Source organism: Lagopus muta, chromosome 7 (assembly GCF_023343835.1).
Source record: "Lagopus muta isolate bLagMut1 chromosome 7, bLagMut1 primary, whole genome shotgun sequence".
NCBI classification, from domain to species: Eukaryota; Metazoa; Chordata; class Aves; order Galliformes; family Phasianidae; genus Lagopus; species Lagopus muta.
The window spans coordinates 43384760-43406234 of NC_064439.1; the positions used below are offsets into that span (position 1 = coordinate 43384760).

General features: G+C 42.6%; 1 protein-coding gene across 2 annotated transcripts in view; it reads right to left on the reverse strand.

Moving 5' to 3' along the window:
- The window catches only part of LOC125696427 (myosin VIIA and Rab interacting protein), a 332017-nt gene that overhangs the window by 175580 nt on the left and 134962 nt on the right, over positions 1-21475 (reverse strand). Inside the window, exons 1-2 of one of the 2 annotated variants that reach the window (XM_048952070.1) lie at positions 14368-14507; positions 2640-2790 (exon numbers count right to left, since the gene is read on the reverse strand). In XM_048952070.1, the coding sequence (XP_048808027.1) occupies positions 2640-2749 (110 nt within the window). In that variant the 5' untranslated portion in view covers positions 2750-2790; positions 14368-14507. Of the gene's footprint in view, positions 1-2639; positions 2791-14367; positions 14508-21475 lie in introns of those variants that run through there. The other variant, XM_048952071.1, reaches the window with a different exon arrangement.

Genomic DNA, 21475 nt, shown 5'->3' on the forward strand with positions numbered 1-21475 from the left:
TACTGCCAAAGAACAGAACCAACACAATCAAAATAGAAAGATTATGGGTGAACAAGCAAGAAAGAACAGTAAATATTATTAATCTGATATCAGACAGAGCCATAGCAAAAAAAAAAGAAAGAAAAGGAAACTGCACTGACAGGGAGCAGCAAAGCATGACAAATCAACCACACTAATCGCTAGCTATTTATATACAGTTATCTTACTGTTAGCTTACTATTTTTACCCAACTGATTTCTCACAAAACATACAAGAGCCTGTCTGATAAGTGGGAAGAAAGATATAAGCTTGAGAACTGCTGCTAAAATTCCTCACTGTAGAGAGACTCAACACAGCTTTGCATTAAAAAAAAAAAATGCAGATGATCAGTATGGCTTCTTAGATGTGTTACATTTCACTTTAGTATTTACATAGCACCCATGTAAAATACGACAAAACTATATTACTGGGAAGAGAACAGGATGCACACAAGTTCTACCCTAAAATATTGGAAAAAAAGAAAATAGTAAGGGCCTTTGACTCCCCCCAAACTTAAAACTGGTGGCTCGTAGTGTTACAACCCTTCTCAAAAGATACATCAAGTCAAATTTTGCCAGCAGTTGAACTGCTATCTATTGTTTAAGGTCACACATTTTATTTGAAACAGATCTATGGAACTATCCAGACAAAAATATAGAACTTTTCTCCACACATTCATTATGTCATTTTGTTTAGAGAAATGTGTGAAACTAATTTAACGTGCAACCAATTGCAATACTGTAAAAAACACTGGTACATTAGCTCTGAAACAGTTGCCACTTTTCTACCATAAGAACATCCATCAGGAGCTAAGACAAACTTCAGTTCTTGTAGCATCTTACTGAAGTTTTCATCTCGGGCTAGAAGAGTAAAATCTTTCTGATCAATTTTCCATGAGCACCCTACATCATCTTTCCGCTTCCTCCTTGCTGTAAGATCTGGTTGTACAGAACAGGCAACATGCCCAGAACTTGCTAACTGTGGTGTGCTTACCTGGTAGAATAAATCCAGCCACACAAATGAGTCAGAAAAAGCCCCTCTATCCACCCTTCTTAAGCTCTGTCTATAACCCCTCCTGGCTTTGTTGTGAAGGGTAACCAAAAAAATGATCAGTACAACCAATGTCAAAAAAGATAAACACTTCTGTGTACCATCCTCCTCTAGTCTTTTTTCCCCCTGAAGAAGAACAATCCAAGCAAGAACCTGCATTGCATGCAAAGAATTAATGAGGCCTATGCTGCAAGTCTCCTTTCTTGTTCCTGATGCTCCAAATAGTTTCAGAAACTATTAACAGAAAATATGTGACAAAGAAGGGAATCTGCTCAGCTCCCCACTGAACTTAAATATGAAACTAAATGCATTTTTGCTTTGCTGACTTCAGCTGGGTGCCAAATGATAAAGAAACATATCTGTGATAGTGGTGTAAGGAAATGTGCATTTGCTAACTATAAATAGGGACTTCAGACTATCCTGGATGGAGGAAAAAAAAAGTGTTTAAAGGAAGTATTAAAAAAATAAGAATTCAAGGAAACATAACTGAAGCTACAAGAAAAGTAGTGCATTTATGAATTCATGCCTCTGCCATTAGCCCTCCTTGTCACATACAGAAGCCCCAGGGCTGAGAAAGCTACCTCACAACTAGTCTCATTTGCTTTATTCTGGGTTGTTTCTGCTTGCAATCATTTTTTTGTCAGTAACCTGAACACAAAGCTTCTGAACACAATGGATAGTGTGTCAGTGCTTATTCTGGGGAAAGAAATGGATAGAGCTTCTTCATCTTCAGATATCAACATGTAGACAATGTATCTGAATAAAGGACAGACAACTATGAACTTCAACTATAGAAAACAAATAATTTTCTTAACATGAACAGAAGTTGATGGTCACATTCAAGGCAACCACTACTTAGACATACAGAGATTAAGAGACTATTCCTGTGGATTAGGCCTGGACAGACTAAACGCATCAACAAATTACTATGCAATAATTGGATCTATGTGAAGAAGGTAGGATGTTTACTGCCTCTCTGAAGGAATGATTATTAATGCACAGAACACCACAAAATTGCACAGACGTGGTCATCTCTACTCTTCCTTTCTTTGCAAACAGGAGCTGCATGTAGTCAGGAGGAGTAATGTGTGTGAAGTGTGTTGACTGGGGCTGTGTGAGCTTCGTCTGGGGTGTCCTTGGCTCCCCCACAGTCAGATATCCTTGAGCACGAAGTTGTGCCATGCCCACTCAGAACAAAGGAACAGAACACTGCTTTATGAGGCAGTGAGCATCTTCCAACCTGGTTGAAATTTAATAGTACATAGACTGCTCCGAGCTATTGCTCACTGATTGGTTCAGCAACTTCCCAGGTAAATATTGGTGTAGTAGCTTAACTCTGCTATTTCTGGCAGTCAAACAGCTGTTAGAGCACAACCAAGCCTTTTGTTTTTTCCCCCACAGAAGTTACATCCTTAACAACTACAGGTCAAACTGCGGACCTCTGATATCAGCCCAGTTATTCAAAGTATACCCAGACAACAAACCAAAGCATCTTTGTTTCTCAGCTTCCCCAAAACCAGCTTGCAGTGATCCAAAAACACCAATGTTTTCAACAGTGTTTTTAATCTTACCTCAGCCTTTCTTCTTCTTTCTTACGAAGGCTGAAATCTCGCTGAACCACCTGAAGCACATGCTCTGCTTCTTCATCAGTCAAGCCAGAAAGATCCAGTTTTCTGCCCATTGTACACTGTGTCCTGGATACGAACAGTTATGAAGGAATACCTGAAATCAGAAACAGTAAAAAAAAAAATAAAGTGAAATACATTGAAAGAACTTTTACTTTTCCCCACGAGCTGAAATCACATCTCTTCAACAAAGAGAAAACATTTATCATCTATATTGGAGAAGAAATTTTTCAAGTTATATGCATCGAAGGCAATTGCCTTCAGTTTTGGGAAGAAATGTAAAAGGTAAGTGTTTGTGGTATGAAATGTTGAGGGAAGACTGCAATGTTGTCCTCCACAAGAAATGCATTAAAATTACTAAACTGAAGCGAGGTTTAGGAATTCCTTGAGATTTTATGCCAGTGGTTTGCAAAATGTGACCTCCGAGACTGTGCATGAACCAAGAACTTGTTTTGTTTTGTTTTTAATAATAACCACAAATGGTTTCTACTAGCAACTAAGGATCAGGAATTATTTTAAGATGTCTTCAAAAAAGTGAGCATATACATTTCAAATGCATTTCCCAGAATAACTGGGAAGTCACTACTACCACAACATCATTACTTCCCCTTCCTGTAAAAGGCAATGGAGAGAAAAAAGAAAAGTAGCAAAGTTTCCATGCAAACTGAAGGCACTATAAAGTCTGAGCTGAAGGAACACAGTACCTTTACTTCATTAATAGCCGCTCTGTTCTGAGTTGTTTCCTCATGACCTTATTAATTGTGCCTAATGTTAGTAAACTCAGCTATCAGTATTAATTTCTACAATTTGATTTATAGAGTTATTTGGGCAATCACAAAGCTGCCCCTCACCACATTAAGTTACAGTTTCAGAAAGAGTACATCATTTTGGAAAGTCTGTTATGAGCTCCTCACAACGTATATAATAATTAGGGACAAGCAGAAGTTCTTATACTGTATCAAGGAGATAAATACTACTTGGCACGAAGGGTTCCAGACAGTACTGCAGCATACACAAACTGTGTGCTTCCTGTACATCCCTTCAATTCAGCTGCTGACTGTGAGCGTACATTAGAAGGGGGAAATTTACCCTAAATCCTGGGCTATGTGGGCAGCCCCCTACCTTTTGTGGGCTGGCAAAGAATTCATGTCTATTCACTTTTAGAGTCACCAGATACTGTATGTAAACCAAACCATGAAAATAAAAACACTGGGAACTCACTGTCTGTATTCCAATATCCTATTAACCTCCAAGGAAATTGGGTTTGGTTTTGTTTTCCCTCAGGAAATCATTTTTCTTCACTTTCCTAAATCACCTCTGATCTGGGAGTATCAGAGCAGTATATAAATATTTATAAACAGTGCTTAAATGTCTTTTTTCAGTAGATCCACATTAAGCACACTGGAAATATACAACAGCAAATTCTCTAGAGAAGGAGCAGCGTGGAAAAAAAAAAGAAGAAAAAAAAGACACCAAAACATTTTACCAGCCTAAAATAACTTCCATCCTTAGCTGAAATAACTTACACAAGGCAGTTTGCCTTCATTCCTAACACTTCTTTACTAAATATCAAACTGAATGTGAAATTTAAGCTCTCAGAGACATCAGTGACTGATGTAATTCCTTAGAAAACTTTTTCTCAACAAATCAACACATTGTAACAGGAAAGCTTAGGCTTATAATATGAAATGGGTATTGTTTGAATAATACACTAATCTTAATACTACTTACAGCCTGGTCTAAATCTAATTAAAACTTCCATATTGAAAAAATTATTGAATTTAACAGTTTAAAAAAAACAAACACACACAAAAAGAAACAGAAACAACTGACAAAATGAAATGCTTCTCAAGAACTGCCAGCAACGTTTCTGCACTTTATAGCAGACAAGAGCACCAACAGAAGAAAGAGGATGAGCAGTACATTTCCCAGTCACTCACATGAAACCTAAGCTGCTTGCACTTGCAGCCTCAGCAGAAGATTAGCATTACATGAGGGTGGGAGGAAAAACCCAAACTTTTTTATTTTTTTTTCCCTTTAAGTACCACTTTAAACAGATCCTACGCTTGACACAGAGCTCCAATGCAAAGTATGTTATGCAAATGGTCACACTGAGTATTGTACAACAAATATGTATCAGAGTTTGATGCTGCAGTGAAAGCCTCACTAGGAAGGCTGCACTGAAAGTCCTATATCTACTCCCAGTCCACCAGTAGAAACCAGGCAAAAACTTCCTGGGCAAACTCTTCATAGGCAGGGCTACAGAGATGAAGAAGGGTTGGAGGATCCTTCAAGCAAGGCAAGGCCAGAGCAGTAGGACTGCTCAGCCTGAAGGAGAGATGCACTGCGGGTCTATCAAGTGCACATCAGGAAGAAATCCCACCAACACCTTTGTCGAGGCAGATAAGAAAGTTCTACATGTCTTCTCACTTTGGCACAAGTTGCCATTGTGGTATCACACAATTCCACAACGCTCTACAGTTTTGGCTTTGAAATACTACTCCTATGCACTAATGAAATGGGATAGAGAAAGAGTCATATTCTTTCAACGCAGCTACTTGCAGCTGAAGTGTTTCACACCTTCCCTTCGCCTGTTCTCAGCTTTAGAAGCACCAGACTCAACAGTAGAGCTTTTCCACCTTGCACAGCTACTGCACCATTTCCAGTATTTCCCAAGTAGAAAGCTGAGAAGAAAAAAAAACAACTGCTAGCAATTACATCTTTTGTTGTGACACCAAATAAGTCGTCTTTATGAGCCTTACTGCCAGCAGACCCACACAACCTATGTTATGACCTACATAATCCTGCTCAGTGTCCTGCAGTTATAGCTGGGCATTATACCAGCTTTTGCAGAAGTCTTCTAGCACCATAAGAAATTCTTTATCTAACCCTACAGTGAAGATTTTGCCCTTTTAACACATACAAGGTGAAAGACAAGGCCTTCCTCCAGTGCAGAGCTCCTTCACTGTATTCCATACTTAAAGAAAAAGTTGTTTCATGAATGTCCCAAAGAAATAATCACATTGCCACATTGTTTTTCCAATTCAAATGCCACACAATAGGTAATATCTGAAGTATATGATGGCACACACCTTACTTGCTGACAAAACTAAATCCCAAGTGCAGAGAGAATCATCTCAAGACAGTTGAGCAACACAGACCTTATCCAAAATAAATCATTTAAAGAATTTCTTGATTTATTTATTTATTTTAAGAATTCCAGTGTGAAGTCCACATGCTGCAATAAGCAACACCAAGGATATTCTTCCCTTTTCACTGGAAATAAAATGGATTCCCAAAACAACAAGAGGGAAAATAAACTCGTGGGAAATACAAAACCTCCTCTTCCAATGAAAAATCACAGTCCAGCTGCCTCTGACATGAGGACTTACACCTGGTATGCAATATCTTCAAATCAGACATAGAACAAGACCTCATGAAAGAGCTTATTGCTCACTAAGCCCAAGCCAATTTTAACTGAGATTTACTGCACATATTTCCTGGTCTACAACCAAAGCAGAAAATGATCCTCCTCTCAGACTCACAGTCATCTTAGGTCAGAAAACTGAAGAGCTTGCAAGTTTCTGAGCAGCATTAGGTTTGCTGAACTGAAGGTGGGGTGAAACTGCAGGTTCAAAACAAAATTTATTCAGTCCCTTCTGGAAGAAGCATTCCCCCTTTATTTTATCACTTGAAGTTAAAGTACTGGAAGGCCACAATGAGGTCTTCCTGGAGCCTTCTCTTCTCCAAGCTAAACAAGCACAGTTTCCTCAACCTTTCCTCATAGGAGAGGTGCTCCAGCCCTCTGATCATCTCAGCGGCCCTCCTCTGGACTCGCTCCAGGAGTTCCACATCAAGTGTTCTTTTTACAGGATAAAGGCAAAAGATTACATTGGAAAACTTCAATTCTGTCACTTACATTTGACAAAATAAAAGGGATATGTAGCCATATGTAAAAAACAAAAAACTGAAATCCACTTTCCCAAATCCCTATTTGAGCAGGGGATTGGACCAGATGACCTCCAGAGGTCTCTTCCAACTTCAACCATTCTGCGATTCCATGAGATTATGATCACTTTATACTTATGTACCAAGCCTACAGCTGACACACAAGCATAAGCCCTAGTGGGAATTCAAAATGTGCTATAAAAGCCAAACTCGTTAACCAGAACCACCTCTTCACCGTCAACAGCAAACTCCTAAAAGAAAGGCTGATCCAGAATCTGGTGACTGTGAAGTAAACTAAGGATCACAGGTCTCCCAATATAAACTTATAGCACGTGTTTCATTATAATTGATTTCCTAATTGATGTAAAATGAGAGTATACAGGAGTCTCATCTCCTACTATTTGAGTTGGATTTAGACAAACCATGTTCTATTTTCTCTAGTCAGCAGCAACTGCATTATGAAGGAGACGATCAGTCTGACAGCACTCTGACTGTGAGAGACTGATGATTACTTCTGCCAGAGTGAGGAAGACAGCTTGGCAAGAAAGACAAAACTAGAGCAGTAACGTGCTGAGATGTGATCGTACCGTGGATGCCTGGCCTCTCCTCCACGTGCCTTCCATCCAAAGCACAAAGTGCAGCTCATTACTGTGACGGGTTGTCAATGAGCACCAAGTGAATCATCACAGGTCAGAGAGAAACCAAAACATGGAGCTGGGCCATGCAAGTGACGAACAGAGAGCAGCAAAGAGCCAGCAGGGCTTTCCTTCCTTCTTTTGCCCATCGAAACTCAGGCAAACAGCACACAGAAACACAAAGACCTCACTGCAGCCTTCCAGTACTTGAAAGTAGCTTACATGCAGGAGGGGAACTGACGTTTTACATGGTCTCACAGTGACAGGACAAGGGAAAACAGCTTTAAAACAAAAGAGGAGAGATTTAGGTTAGATGTCAGGAAGAATTTCTTTACTCAGAGGGTGGTAAGGCACTGGAACAGCTTTCCCAGAGAAGCTGTGGGTACCCCATCCCTGGAGGCACTCAAGGCCTGGTTGAACTGGACCTTTGGCAGCCTGATCTGGCGGGCAGCAGCCCTGCCCACGGCAGAAGCTTGGAAATGGATTAACTTTAAGATCCCCTCCTCCAACCTAAGCCATGTTGTCATTCCATGATTTGCCCAGCTGGGCTGCACAGGCCTCAGCCTTCTCCCAGCACTTCTGTCAGCCCCAGCTCCAAACATCAGCCCTGTAGTCAGATGGAAGCCCACAGGGAGATGGAAGAAACAGCAGCTCCTCCTCTGTTCCTTCAAAAGATCCATGGCAGCTCACATCTCATTGTAAAAGGCAGACAGAGAAGACAGGAGTACTTAGAAAAGGGCTCAAGCTCAGCTGAGCCCAGGAAGGCTCAAGAATCTCTCTCCTGCCCTGTGGCAAACTATCTATCTCCTTTGTCAAGGTTAAGAAGCATTTTCCACATTGCTTTCTAACTCTGCAGAAGGAAATAAAGAATTCATACACAAGGAAAAGCATGTTAGAGAATAAGTCAGGATCTCCCATTTTTTTTGTAAGGCATGAAGGATGGCAGATAAGGTCCAACACCATGCGAGCTGCTGAGCATCATGTAACGAAAAACGTCCTCCTCCAGTACCACAGTGATCACTATTTGAAAGAGTAGATACATAGCAGCATACCACAGATAAGATTCAACAAACTAGCCAAGAAAACTTAGATCCACTGAGATAATTCTCCCAAAGCCAAGATACCAAAGCATCACTATTGTATAAAGCAGTGATAAGACCTCTCATCCAAGCAATTTGTACCTTTAGCTTCCAGAAGGTAACATGGACACAAAAAGAAAAGTTTTTGGAATATCTCAAGCCATCTGGAAGCACCGTATTTCACCACTGCGTAGGAACTTAATTTTGCATTTCATTAAAGACGAAAATGATTATGAAAATTTTTTAAGCTTCTCATCATAACTTGAAAGCCATACTGTGATCAAGCAATACAAGCTACAAAAGCAAACAGCTGAATGTATTGTTTGATTGCTATCAAAAAAATCTACACCAACCAGTATATAAACATACCACAGGCACACTCTACATAATAAAAAGGATTTTGCCTCCACACCATACGGTGTATTAACTGACACCCTACACCCTTTTTACTAAATATCACCCATCCGAATACCCCTACATTTGATCCAAGAACATACATTTGATTGTGACAACATTTCTGTGGGAGCAGAACACAGAATCAGAAACTTGGACTTCTGGAGGTAAGGAAATGCTTCCAACAGTAGTTGCCACATTAAGACTGCCTTGTCTAAGTAGCACCAGATGTGAAAACAAATTTAATACAGTGAATCACTGCTAATTCAAACCACTAACAGGAAGATCCACTGCAAATTACTGCATTTTACAGATTAGCAAGTAAATGAACAGCATAAAAAAAGCACAAATGCGTCATAAGACTGTGCCTTCTGCATTCAACCTGACACCTGTGAACTGTTTCTAGCCCTGATTTATGCTAGAGCAAACAAGAATCATAAGGGATACAAGAGAAAAAGTGACATCTGTAAAGCCACATGTCCCAACTCACCGAGACTTGGTAATGAGCTGCAGTTGGTTGACACATAACTTATGCATCATGAATGGAAAAAGGGTTTCAGAAGCAGGTTGTTTTGGAATTTTTCAGGTAAACATTTCTTAAGAGACATAAAACGGGAGTAAAATACAGACAAAGCTGTAAAAAGCCTCTGAAAATCAAACTGAGGGCTTGGGTTATCTGTCAGTTGTAGGGAAGAAGAGGCACTGGGTTGAATACGAGCTTGATTACCTTTCAATATCAGCATGGAACAACATAGAGCCAACCTGAGATCCCAACAATAAACATAAGCCTGAACTTCACAAGTTTATACGAACAAAAACATTTGCATTCAAGCATAAAACCAAGTTAGGCATTTTCTGGAGTCTGACTTCACTGTCAAGTCGTGACTTCTGGCTCACCTGTATTTGGCTCCAAACTGCAGCACCCTCCCTGCTCCTTTAGATAAGGGAACCGGAGCAGTTCATCTTCTTGAACACTTAGAGAGTCATCCAGATACCTTTGTTCCTGATTCTTATTGGGTCTCACAGTAACCATCACTTAGTCAACTTGATTGTTAAGCCACCATCTTCAGGACATAGCTAGGACAACTGTGTAACCAATATATATATAAATATACATATTTTTTTTTAATGCAATTCCCTTCAACAGGGCCCACTCTCAAAGTTGTGAGCAGCATTAGCAGCACGCTGAAAGAGCATCCTCCTTTGATGGATCTCCATGATCAACAACATCAGCTTTTTAGATTGAAAGACAACTTCAGTTCCCATTTTGGTACAGTACCTTTCCCTAATTTTTAGGTATTGAATATCCTTCACAGGTCCTATGGACCTCAATACAACACTGAGGCAACTTTTCAATTGAAAGCAGAATTTTAGGTATTTTTCACCTACCACAGCTACACAGCAGGTGCATTTCCATGGAGGAGGTGCAGACCACTTGGGTTCTACTCATGATCAAGTCTACACCACTTCCTCCATTGACTGTCCTCTTTAATCTGCAATACTAACTACAAACATGGAACAAGAATCTGAAGCCTCATTATTAAACATCAGAAGAAAAAAGGGAGAACAATCAGGTTGATCTTCCCCTAGAGCTGAGTTGGTTTCTTCTTGTTTGGGACTCAGTGACTTCTATGCTTGCATAGAACAACACACAAACTTCCATGCTGCCTTTTAGATTGAATCCAAAATAGATGGTAGAAACCAACACCACCAGGGTAAATCCTTTAGAATCTTCCCCAAAGCTCTTGCAACAGTTTCTAAGATTTGGCATCCTAGGCAAGGTACACCAAGCAGTGTGGGGGACAAGAAGTGAGGTGTGCAGGGATCTGCTCTCTTATGGGAAAAAATGAGATAACTCCTTGCAAGATAACCAATAATTAGAATAATGCACACACTGAGGTATCCCAAGCCAGTATTAGCTATATCTCAGCCAAGAGCACTTGAACCATATGCTAACTCTCCATGCCACAGCAATTAGCAATAATGGTAAAAATCAGCACTTTCTGACGGAACATGCAGCCCAAAAAGGGACAGAAGAAAATCATGCTAAAAGTCCTTCTGTGTTAAAGGTAACATCCAATAAGCAAAGAAGCCCTTCTAGTATTAGTTTCAGAAGAGATAAGGCATTCATTTGCAAAAACAGAAGATTCACTCCTCAAATTGTTACCATGTTTTGCTTGCTTTCCTTTCTAGAAGGAAAACAGATTACGTACAAACTTCCTCCAAGACCTGAGACTCAGTTTACAATGACAGATCCACACACCATTCTATGGGGTGAGGGTATTGGGTAAGGAACTGTTTTGTTATCAAAAAAGAAAAGCACACAAAGACTTCAGGCTGTTTTCTGGCTTCAAAACTCATTCAAACCAGTGGGAACGCCATGGACTTCAGCAGCCTTTGAACAAGACCCTACAGATCGCAATCACAAGCTACTGCAATCAATTTTCTATATTAAGCTCCCTCAACACCCTTTAGACAGACTTGGTCCAGAAAATTATGGCTACATGAAATCACTCATCTGCTTATTCTTCTCCATCAATAAGCAGCACACATTGCAGGGAAGAGTCCAGAAAGTGAAGATTCCTGGAACTGCTGCCCAGTAGAATTGGAGCTTGGGATTTCAGCAGGTAGGGCAAGCCTGCATCAGCATAACTCAGGAAAGCCACTTAATTGATCGCCGTGAGTCAACTTGAGACAATGCCATCTAAAACATCTCACCCAAAAGATTGATCTCCGCAGTGCTTTGTTCCTCCACTTTAGCAAGCAATACGTTATTTGAAGGCGTACTTTGCCCTGGACAACCCAAGATTTATTTCCTATTGCAGTGCTTTACCTTAAAACAACCAGGAGATAGATATAACTGCAGTAATTTGAATAGCAAATACTAGAATTAGTTTTTATTTACCTGTTGATGGTCATGAAAGAAACTAAGAGGAAGCAGAAGGAGGTTTCTACTTTAATCTTCTCGGAGAGTAGCAAGACAATAAAATCCCGCAAGATGAAGGCTTTTGTTAGCATAACATTGTTTAATAATAGGAAAAAAAAATAACCTTGAATTGCTTTGCTGTTGAAATTTAAATTTCTGGGCCAATATGCATCAATGTGCTCCTGTTCCTAGAACAGTATCTGTAAGATCTAAAAACCTGTGCTTGCAACAACACTGACAATAACTTCTGACCAGTCCAACCTTTGCAATCCTTATACTTTACTCACACCATGCCAGCATTGTTCAGTGATTCACTGCTGCTTTCCACTATTATGTTCATTCATTTATTTTCTGGAAATGCAGTATTTTTCAATAAGCATTCTTAAAAATAAAAAAATAATTAAAAAAAAAGCTGGTAGCACCAATTTCTACTGAAGTTTAAACTGCAAACAGGTTGTTATCACTAATCATTTACCACATAAGTGATGGATCTTAATAGAGTGGGTATCACACATGAAGGCAAACTGAGACCTAGTCGTGGCTTGAAATCTTACTTCGCTCTTCTACAAAATATCCAGCTCATACTGTATATGGGCCAAGTTCCTTTGACAACTTGAACAACAGTACAGTGTGCTTTGCTCCATGCTGAAATATAGCACTCATCTCTTTTCTAGCACAAATACAAGGAGCTTCGTCTGAATGTACACTGCTCCAAATCTCCAAATATAACAAACTTAGGGTTGGAGGTAGCTTATTTTCTGCCTGTCAGTGGCTCACAATAAGCCAGATGTATTTATTATCTCTATATATCCATCTAGTAATTAACCTACCAGGACCTAAAAAGCAAATAAAACATTCCACAGAAGGTTGAGTTAGGCCACTCAAATAATGGTTTTCCCCAAAGAACAAAAAAGTCCCTACAGCTCTCATGGATCTGTTTGACTACTTCCTTTCAACTTACCCAGCTCTCCAAGGGCAAGTTAGGGTAGTTTACACTGCCAAACAGCAGCTTCTGGTCTGACAATAGGTCATATCAATGTTGGCAGCAACACAAAGGAGTCCCATTTTCAAGCAGTTGTACTATTAATGAACAATAGCACATTTGGGACATGCAGCCTTTCTTCAGCATCACCCATGCATAATTTGAGGATTTTTTTCTTTGCGTACAAGTTCTTCAAGTGGTCTGTTTGCTGCAATTACAGAGTGAAAAAGATGAACCCCTACCACGTTCATGCACATGGGTACACCCTATACAATCCCAAAATCTGGTTTAGCAATGCAGTGCGTTCAGCTCCACTCATCAGGTTAGGGTGGAAACGGGAAACAAACTTAGGCGAATTAACAGAAGTTTCAGCTTTGGTTTTGCTGTGGAGCGTGACTGGGATCCATGCTAGGCAGCGCTGGGCAGGATGAGGGCAGCCTGTTAAGCAGCACGTCTGGGAGGGCAGCACTGTGTCACACACACCAGAAGCCGTTTCCAGATGCAAGCCCTGGCACGGGGGCAGAGCTCTTCAGGAAGTCTCACACTGCCGTGCGGGTAATAAGGGTGGGTACCGGCATCAGGGAGCTCCCACAGGCAATCAGTGCGTCGCAGATGTGGAAGTGATGCCCTCCTGTTTGCGTCTGCCTTAGGCGCTGCACTAAGTTACCTAACAGATCCCACAAGAGGGCTATAGATTTGCTGCATGCCTTTTGGATGGCGCACGTGCTCTGATTTAAACCGGTACCTAAGCAGCTAACGGATAACACCACAGCTGGAGGGATCTGGCGTAAGGTAACTTTCTTAAGCAAAAGATGCTGTGACAGAGCTGTGTAATAGAGTGGAAGCGGCCAGCACTGACAGTCAGCTGCAGGGACAGTCAGTGCTTTCAGTGCAGTTCGCGGCTAACCGCTACAACCAAGAAGCAAAAGGAAAACCTCCCAAGCCTGAGTCAGAAAAACGCCTGCTAATGCATCAACCCTTCCCTCCTTTCCCTCTCCAGCCTTTCAGAAAAGGGCTGTCAGAGCAATGAGTAAAAGCTTTCCCTGCCAAATCCCGGCTGCGCTTGTGAAGAACTCCAGGCGCCACAGCACGACAGCTGCCCACATCTCCAGGAACGCAGAGAGCAGCGAGACGGTCGGCGCAAAGCAAACGGCACCGCCGGTCAGTAAGGACTGCTGGATTTCGATAACGCTCCGGCAGGGATGCACACCTGCTCTGAGGCGTTTGGGGATCTGCTGTGCTCGCGTTAAGCTACAGCACAACACAAAGCGCAGCACGCCGCACAGCCCTGCTTAATTAGCCTTCCCAAGAAAAGTCAGCCGGAGCCATATGGTATTTTCCTCAGCACTTACGATAAACTGACCTTGATACTAGCGAAACGCGCGCTTCTGTGACTGAGGCAGGAATCACACGCGCGGAGCCCCGCGATGCGCTGGCAGAAAGGCGGCAGAGGAGGCGGACGCGCTATCCCCAAACCCCCGGCGCTCCCAGAGAAGTTAATCAAGAGTAAAACACCCCATTAAAGCCACCGCGAGGAAGCGCCGCAGCGAACAACCGCGGCGCGCTCAGCCCCAGCCCCGCGCCGAGCCAGCGGCCGGGCACCGCCGCCCTCAGGGAGGGCCGCAGCGCGGCGCCGGGCGCGGCGCGGCCCCAGAGGTGCGGACCCGGCGCGGCCCGGTCCCGCGGGACGCCCCCGGCCCGCAGCACTCACCTCGCCTCGGCCGCACCGACGCAGGAGGAAGGCGGGGGGCAGGCGCCCCGCGCTCGGGGCACAGCGGCGGCCGAGCACGCCCCGTCGCTCAGCGCGTAGAGCCCCGCTCCGCAGCGGCGCGAGCACGCAGCCGCCTCCCCGCGCCGCCGCCTGCCGCTGCGGTGCCGACGACGGCAGCTCCCGCTGCGCCCCCGCCGCTCACCGGCACCTGCCCGGGCGCCGGCGGCCAATCGGAGAGCAGGGGCCGGCCGCGGGGCGGGCCGAGCCGGGAAGGCGGGGGCCCGGAGGGTCGGGGCGCTGCTCGCTGCCGCCCGCCTCGCGCCCGTCTCGGGGTCGGCTCGCCCCCCGGCCTCCCTTCGTTTCGCTGTGGGGAGCCGTGGCGGCGCGAGGACGAAGAGCGCCTGTCCCGGTGTCAGTGACGGCCGCAGGATGTAGGCCACCAGTGCACGAAATGGAGTTGGGACGAGCCCAGAAAGTCGCGCAGCGCCAGAGAGGGTTAATGTGCTGCATCACTGTCGGCGGCTGTTCCAGTCACCGCGGAACAGAATCACAGAACGGAATCACTCTGCCTTTCTATGTCTGAATGTTTTAGATGCTTGGTGCTCATTCCTAAAAATGTGCTTGGTGTGCAACCCATTCACCTTTGGTTGTCCCCCACTAAAGGTTCCCTCGAGCTCCACGTGCCCATGGGCAAGCAGTGATTCTGGCTGTGCCAAGGTCTCTCAAACCGCGTTATCCCACCACAAACGTGCCTTCAAGGTGACTGCATGCTGGGCCACATCCAAAGAGGGGCGGCCATCAGGGCGAGGGAGGAGATTGTCCTCTTCTGCTCAGTCCTTGTGAGGCCTCATCTGGAGTACTGTGTCCAGGTCTGGAGCCCCCAGTGCAGGCAGGATGCAGAGATGCTGCAAAGGGACCAGAGGAGGGCCATGGAGACGATCAGAAGGCTGGAGCACCTCTCCTAGGAAGAAAGGGTGAGGAAACTGTGCTTGTTTAGCTTAGAGAAGAAAAGGCTCCAGGCAGACATCATTGCGGTCTTCCAGTACTTGAAGGGAGCTTGTAATCAGAAGGGAAACTGACTTTTTATGTGGTCTGATAGTGATAGGACAACGGGGAATAGCTCTAACTGAAAGGAAAGATTTAGACTAGACGTCAGGAGGAAAACCTTTATGAAAGGGGTGGTGAGGCACTGGCAAAGCTGCCCAGAGAAGCTATGGTGTCTCATCCCTGGGGGTACTCAAGGCCAGACTGGATGGGGCCATGGGCAGCCTCATCCAGTGAATGGCAACCCTGTCCATGGCAGGGGGTTGGAAATGGAGGGTCTTTAAGGTCCCTTCCAGCTAAGCTATTAAGTGGTTCTATGATTCTATGAATATTGGTGGCTTGTGCACAACAAAAATGCTCCTTAGCCAGAAGCAGCAGATCGGAGCTGCCTCGCGGTACTGCTCCATACACCTCTGTGGGTGCTGCACACAGCCACGTGCAGAGGTGTCTCATGCTGAACGTGAGGCCAGGTGGTGTGCAATAATGGAGGTGTGGCATGGTCATTCATTCCAGCCATCAGTGAGTCACTGCTGTAACGTGAAACTGCTTTTTATCCACCTTGTATCACTGCAGCTTGTACTGTATCGGACTAATTACTTTTCCCCTGGTGTTATTTTTCATCCTTGTTTCTCATGCTTGTTTAACTTCATTTTAAAATAGCTGCAGCTGTTCACTGCAAGGTACCTTTTTATTTGATCTCAGTTGAAGCGCTCTGTCAAGACAGATGTACTCAATAAATCTTGGCAGATTTTCAAGGAAAATGTTGTCTAGGATTATATTTTTGTTTACATTAATGTCATGGTATTACAAATAAACTGGTTTATCAAACATTTAGTTCTCTGCTAACCTACACGTGTCTATGTTGGTGAAATGGGTGCCACAAGACAAACAGAACTCTGCAAGGCAAACGACTCCTATTTCCAAAGCATTTGTAAAAAGACTTACATTTTCTGAATCAGCTATTTTGTATTTCCCAAAAGCATACACAAGTATGTATTTGGGTATTTTCCAAGCAGACAAAAACTTGTTACTTCTTTAAGTAGGAGCAAGAAAGGAGACCGACCATCTTCAGAAGAAATGTTTTTCATGAACAACATGACATGGCAACAAATCAGGACTGACTAAATATAAAGGTCACTCATGGCCTGGTTTGGGATAGTAATCAATAACAAGCACTGAGCATTTCTGAATAATTGAAAAAATACCTGGGCAGAAATCCATCTCCAATCTCATATTTCTAAGCTGGATCACTGAAATAACAATATGGTTTGGAATCAGCCATCAATATCAATTATATATAATGCTTATGATTATACAACTGCTAGATCAAACAGAGGAAACTGTTTTGCACACTCAAGCTAATAAACTACTATGAGTTGAATAACGAATAATGTTTCATTCACATAATTAGACACACAGAGATCTTACAGCTTCCTCTGTAACATTTCTGCTGCAGTGAAGATGAAGTGTTGGGCTACAGGCTCTTCTGTTCCCACTGCTGTAGCAATCAGTATGTTTTCAGTTTGCCCCATTACTGCATGGGGTAGGTACTAACTTATACTACACTTAAACCAGCTGTTAACTACTGCGAGAGTAACTAAGAGAGGAGGAAGAGAAAATCCATGCGTAAGGGAAGAAATACTGGAGTGGCCTTCTGGATTGTATGCTGGGCTTCTCGCTTTGCCTGCTTCTCGTTCTTATTGGATGTCCTATTGGTCTTCACCAACTGCTTTTGATGTCTAACTTCAGAAAAAAACACTGCATCAGCTGTATTTTCTAGTGGATATCACCTTTTTTTTAAAAAAAAAGAAAGAAAAAAAAAGACAAGAATGAGTAAAATCATCTTTTCACGTTTACAAGCAAAATCAGCTTTCTGCTCTGTATTCCTCTCAGCGAGGCAAGGGCCAGATTTCTGACTTTCCTGATATTGCATGTTTCTTCCTAATAAATGAGGGTCTTAAACTTGCTAAGTTTGCTTCCTGAGTTTCCTCAGCCTTAGTGAAAGAAGTAGGGTTTTTTAGGCTGAAAGAAGGAAATTAGGTTTGGAAAGTGTGAGTACCTGTTAGAAGGACGCATGTTCGCCACAGGGAGCAATTATGAATTTATGTCAGCCCATTGCTATCTCAAGGCAGAATATAAAGTCATAAGTAATTAAATTTCTCTTGCTTTCAATAGATCTGTTAAGACCTCAAAGTGTTTCCATAAGATGCAGCGAACAGTAAGTTGATAGTAATTCCCTGGAAGTCATTGTAACCTATTTATTACTTTATGGTCTCAAAGAACTTCATAAATACAAATCACTTTATATAGGAAAGAAGTGAAAGAGCTGAGAATAATAGGCACATTTCTAATAGTCTATAATATGTGCAGCGTATGCTTTGATACGGCACTTTGCCATGACTTTTCTTCAGAAACGCCAACAGCCTCATTCCCTGCCCCATGAGCCTCATAATGAGGAAGTGAAAAGAGAAAAAGAAAAGAGTGGAGAAGACAGAATTAGGATTATGGACATAAATTAGTGAAGAAGACAGCTTGAAGAAGTTAGCCCATTGAACTGGCAGCAGAACTTAGGCAAGCCAACGCTTTGAAGCATTCCACAGTCTCAAAACTGGGAACACAGTTCCCAGATATGCTGTAACTGATGCAGGAAAATGATTTCTTGTGACCAGCAGGGGGTAGCGAGGGGGAGTGGTGGTGGGAGATGTCTTTTTTTTTTCCCCCGTTGTGGTCAGTTAAAATAGAAGCTACCAAGAGGGTTGGCAAAGCAACAAAAATGGTGGTTAAGTGCTATGAGCTTCCTATCATTGCTAAGGAAAATAATCAGAACAGGAAGAAAAGTCTCAGGAGAGAGTGTGGTGCTGATAGTACCTATGTTACTGCAGATTTCCTCATTCATACAGGCTGTCTAAATGAAATCTTGAAGCTGTCCAAGGAAAGCGATGCATGCAGTGAAATGAAGGCTCCTCCCTTATGCCTGCCAGCAAATACATATGCATGAAGACAAGACTCAGCTCTTACATTTCTGCAAGTGGAAAACTCTTTGAAAGACATAGTGAGTTCGCTGGTTGCTGTAAAGAACATACTTCTTGCCTGTGGCTGAAACACACAAGGCAAGTGTCCCTCATCCTTGGTTGTGCTACAGCCATCCTTAACTGCAGCTGGCCCCACCTTTCAGGCAGTAAATCCTCCTTGCTCAACAACAAGCAGTAGCATCAGGGATGGGGATACTGAAGTTCCTGGGAGCTGAACATGCATCCTGTGCAAAGCAGCACTGACGGTATGGCACCATCTCTTGTATGGTTCTGTGCTGCTATGTCCACAGATTAAGGAAAGAGAGAGAGAGAGAAATCTGCACAGTACTCAGGAGAGGAATGAGAAGAAGCACATGAGTCTAGCCACCAGGAGAATGTTCATCCTAAGTCAGCTTTCATTTCACAGATTCAAACATCCTGTTTATTTAAACAGGAGCCAGCATTGGTTTTGGCTCGACTTGTTCCTCTTGTGCTTAGAGGCATTTTCTTTTAGCCTCTTTTGTTTCTTTGGACCAGAATCAACAGGTGGCTCTGGGAAGTTTTGGGTCAACACAGAAAGGTCTAAAACCTCCTTCCCTGACTGTCTAGCTTCCTGGTTAAATTCTCCAGCAGTGTCAAAAATTGTTCATTTGCTTTTAGACATAGCTTTTACCACCTTTGATGCTCAGAGCCAGACTACAGTCAAGTAGGTTATTCTTCATAGAAAGACCTATTAAACATCCTTCTGATTCAAAGAAATGGAACTATTTCATTACTTGAACTTATTAAAAATTAATGTTTAGAATCTGTCATCATCTCAACTGCCTTGGGCTAAAGCTGCCAAATGTAGGTGGTGTTCTTCAGAGGTTTTTTTCCCCCCTTATGATAACTCTATACAAACTACCCTCAGATGCAAAGATTATGCATTATCTAATCCCCTGCTTGTATTTTACAAGCAAAATCACAGCAATAATGTAACGAGTCTTAAAATCCTAGGCAGTACAAAAAACAGTGAATTCCCTCAAGCAAGATTAGTCAAAATTAAAATACTTCATATTAACTTCTTAGATTTTAGTACGTTCTGAATAAAGTAGTTTTACATTTATGAAACTTGAACGTAACCATTTTACATCTAAGTCCCTACTTTGATAACATTCATCTTTTCAGAATTATTACCACATGGCTGAGGAATAAATGAGTGTGGTGAACAGTCAGATCACCTGCTGACACCAAGACAAGCTTTTTGCAAACAACACTGTCTAGTTTATCAACACTTCTGAGCCAGCTTACAGACTGTATGAATTAGAGGCCCTGACCAGAAAGATTTACTCAGCTGTGGCAGCAACACATACTGTGAGAATTATGAGCATTGACCAGAAATAGATATTGAAACAGAAATTGTCACAGAAAAAAATATTTCTGTGATGGCTTTTTCCTTGAATTATTTTCCTGTCCCCAAAGCTGAAGTTTGGAGATGAACACACAGCAGCAATAGCCATGGCGGTTGAAAGAAGGTTGCGTAAGGTTGCCCGTACCTCTTTGCTGGAAAGAACTGAGTCAAAGCAAATGTGTCAGAAGCTGGCACATCCAATGCCATTATTGTTTGCCATTTTCTTGCACAACTGCTCACATGCTTTGATTATGCTCAGTATGCTTTGAGCTGTGCTCTGCATAAGCCCATACAAAATACATCATGCTTGTTTCAAGGAGCTTACCCCATGAATGCTCTAATTCCCCTCCCTGGATTTGGTATAATCAGTTTGTTCCTTGGTGTTTTCTCACACACGTAATTAAATTATTCTTTCTTAACTTATCCCTAAAATAGCATGGGATGTACTGGAACAGGAATGTATCTGTTGCAAGCTGACAAAGTCATTGTGTGGTTTTATGCAAATAGTCCAGGGATTGTTCCAGATCCACAGGAGGTTCCTCTGTTTTTCTGTCTTGGAACCTTGTATTAACTGTTGCACTTTCCCTCCATGCTTTACAGGTACCGTGACTGACAAGATCACAACAGTTATTTCACCCTAGCTAAGTCCTTGTTGAGGGCTGCAGACATGGCACGAATGCATCATTGTGCCAAGGCCAGAAACAGCTCTGCAAGGTTTGTTCCTCCTTCAGCTCTGTCAAAATTAAGCATCTTACTGCAAACCAGATTTCAGGAGTTTCTCATTTCTATAACTCATAAGAGAACCAACTTTCCAGTTTGGAAACTGGAACAGCAATTCAGTATACCAGGAATAATTGCAACGTCCCCCTTTCCTGCTCAGCTCTAAAGCTAACAGGGTGTGACATTCCAGACAAATATTTATGTAATGTGCTTCACTTCCTTGTGCAAGTTCCTGGTGAATGTATACAAACACAGTCACAGTGATTTTAAAATCTAAAATACCCACATCTATTAATTAACTTGGAATTGAAGGGAAGAGACTGGTCTCTAATTGCACAACTCAAATGGCTTGATTTCCTACGGGTGACAATTATTATTGTTCTCCTCAGTGACATCTATGCTGTAGGCCATGGGGTAATGAGGAAAGCTGAGTAAATAGTGTAAATAAGATATCTGTGCATCATTAGTAAAGTCATTAAAGCAATTATAGATGATTTGTACTGAAAGAGGGTCTAGCATGGAGAATGTTTTCTCACTTTCCAATTGCAGTCTGTGGTGTCAGAACTAGAATGCTCTGCAGCCAAGTCTTAATTCAATGAGCTTTCTGGTAACACCATTCTTTCTTTCCAGCCATCTGCTTTGTAAACCCTCAGCTGTTTTCTTGTACCATCCTTACAAGAGACTGTCCAGGTACTTTGGCTGCTGGCTGAGAAGAGAACTCCAGGACCAGAAAGATGCCCGTGTCCCTTTATGGCAAAGCAGAGGAAGCTGACAGCCTGGTCATCCCATGAGAGAAAGAGCACGGACTCTAACAGTAAAACAAATCTAAACTTTCAAAATGGTGTTGAGTGCTTTAAATATATGTGGGCAACAGCAAGGCCACTTCTGGCAGCCTGTTGCAAGTGGCCTTCCTGGGCGGGTGTGTTTTCCTTGAGTCAGTACC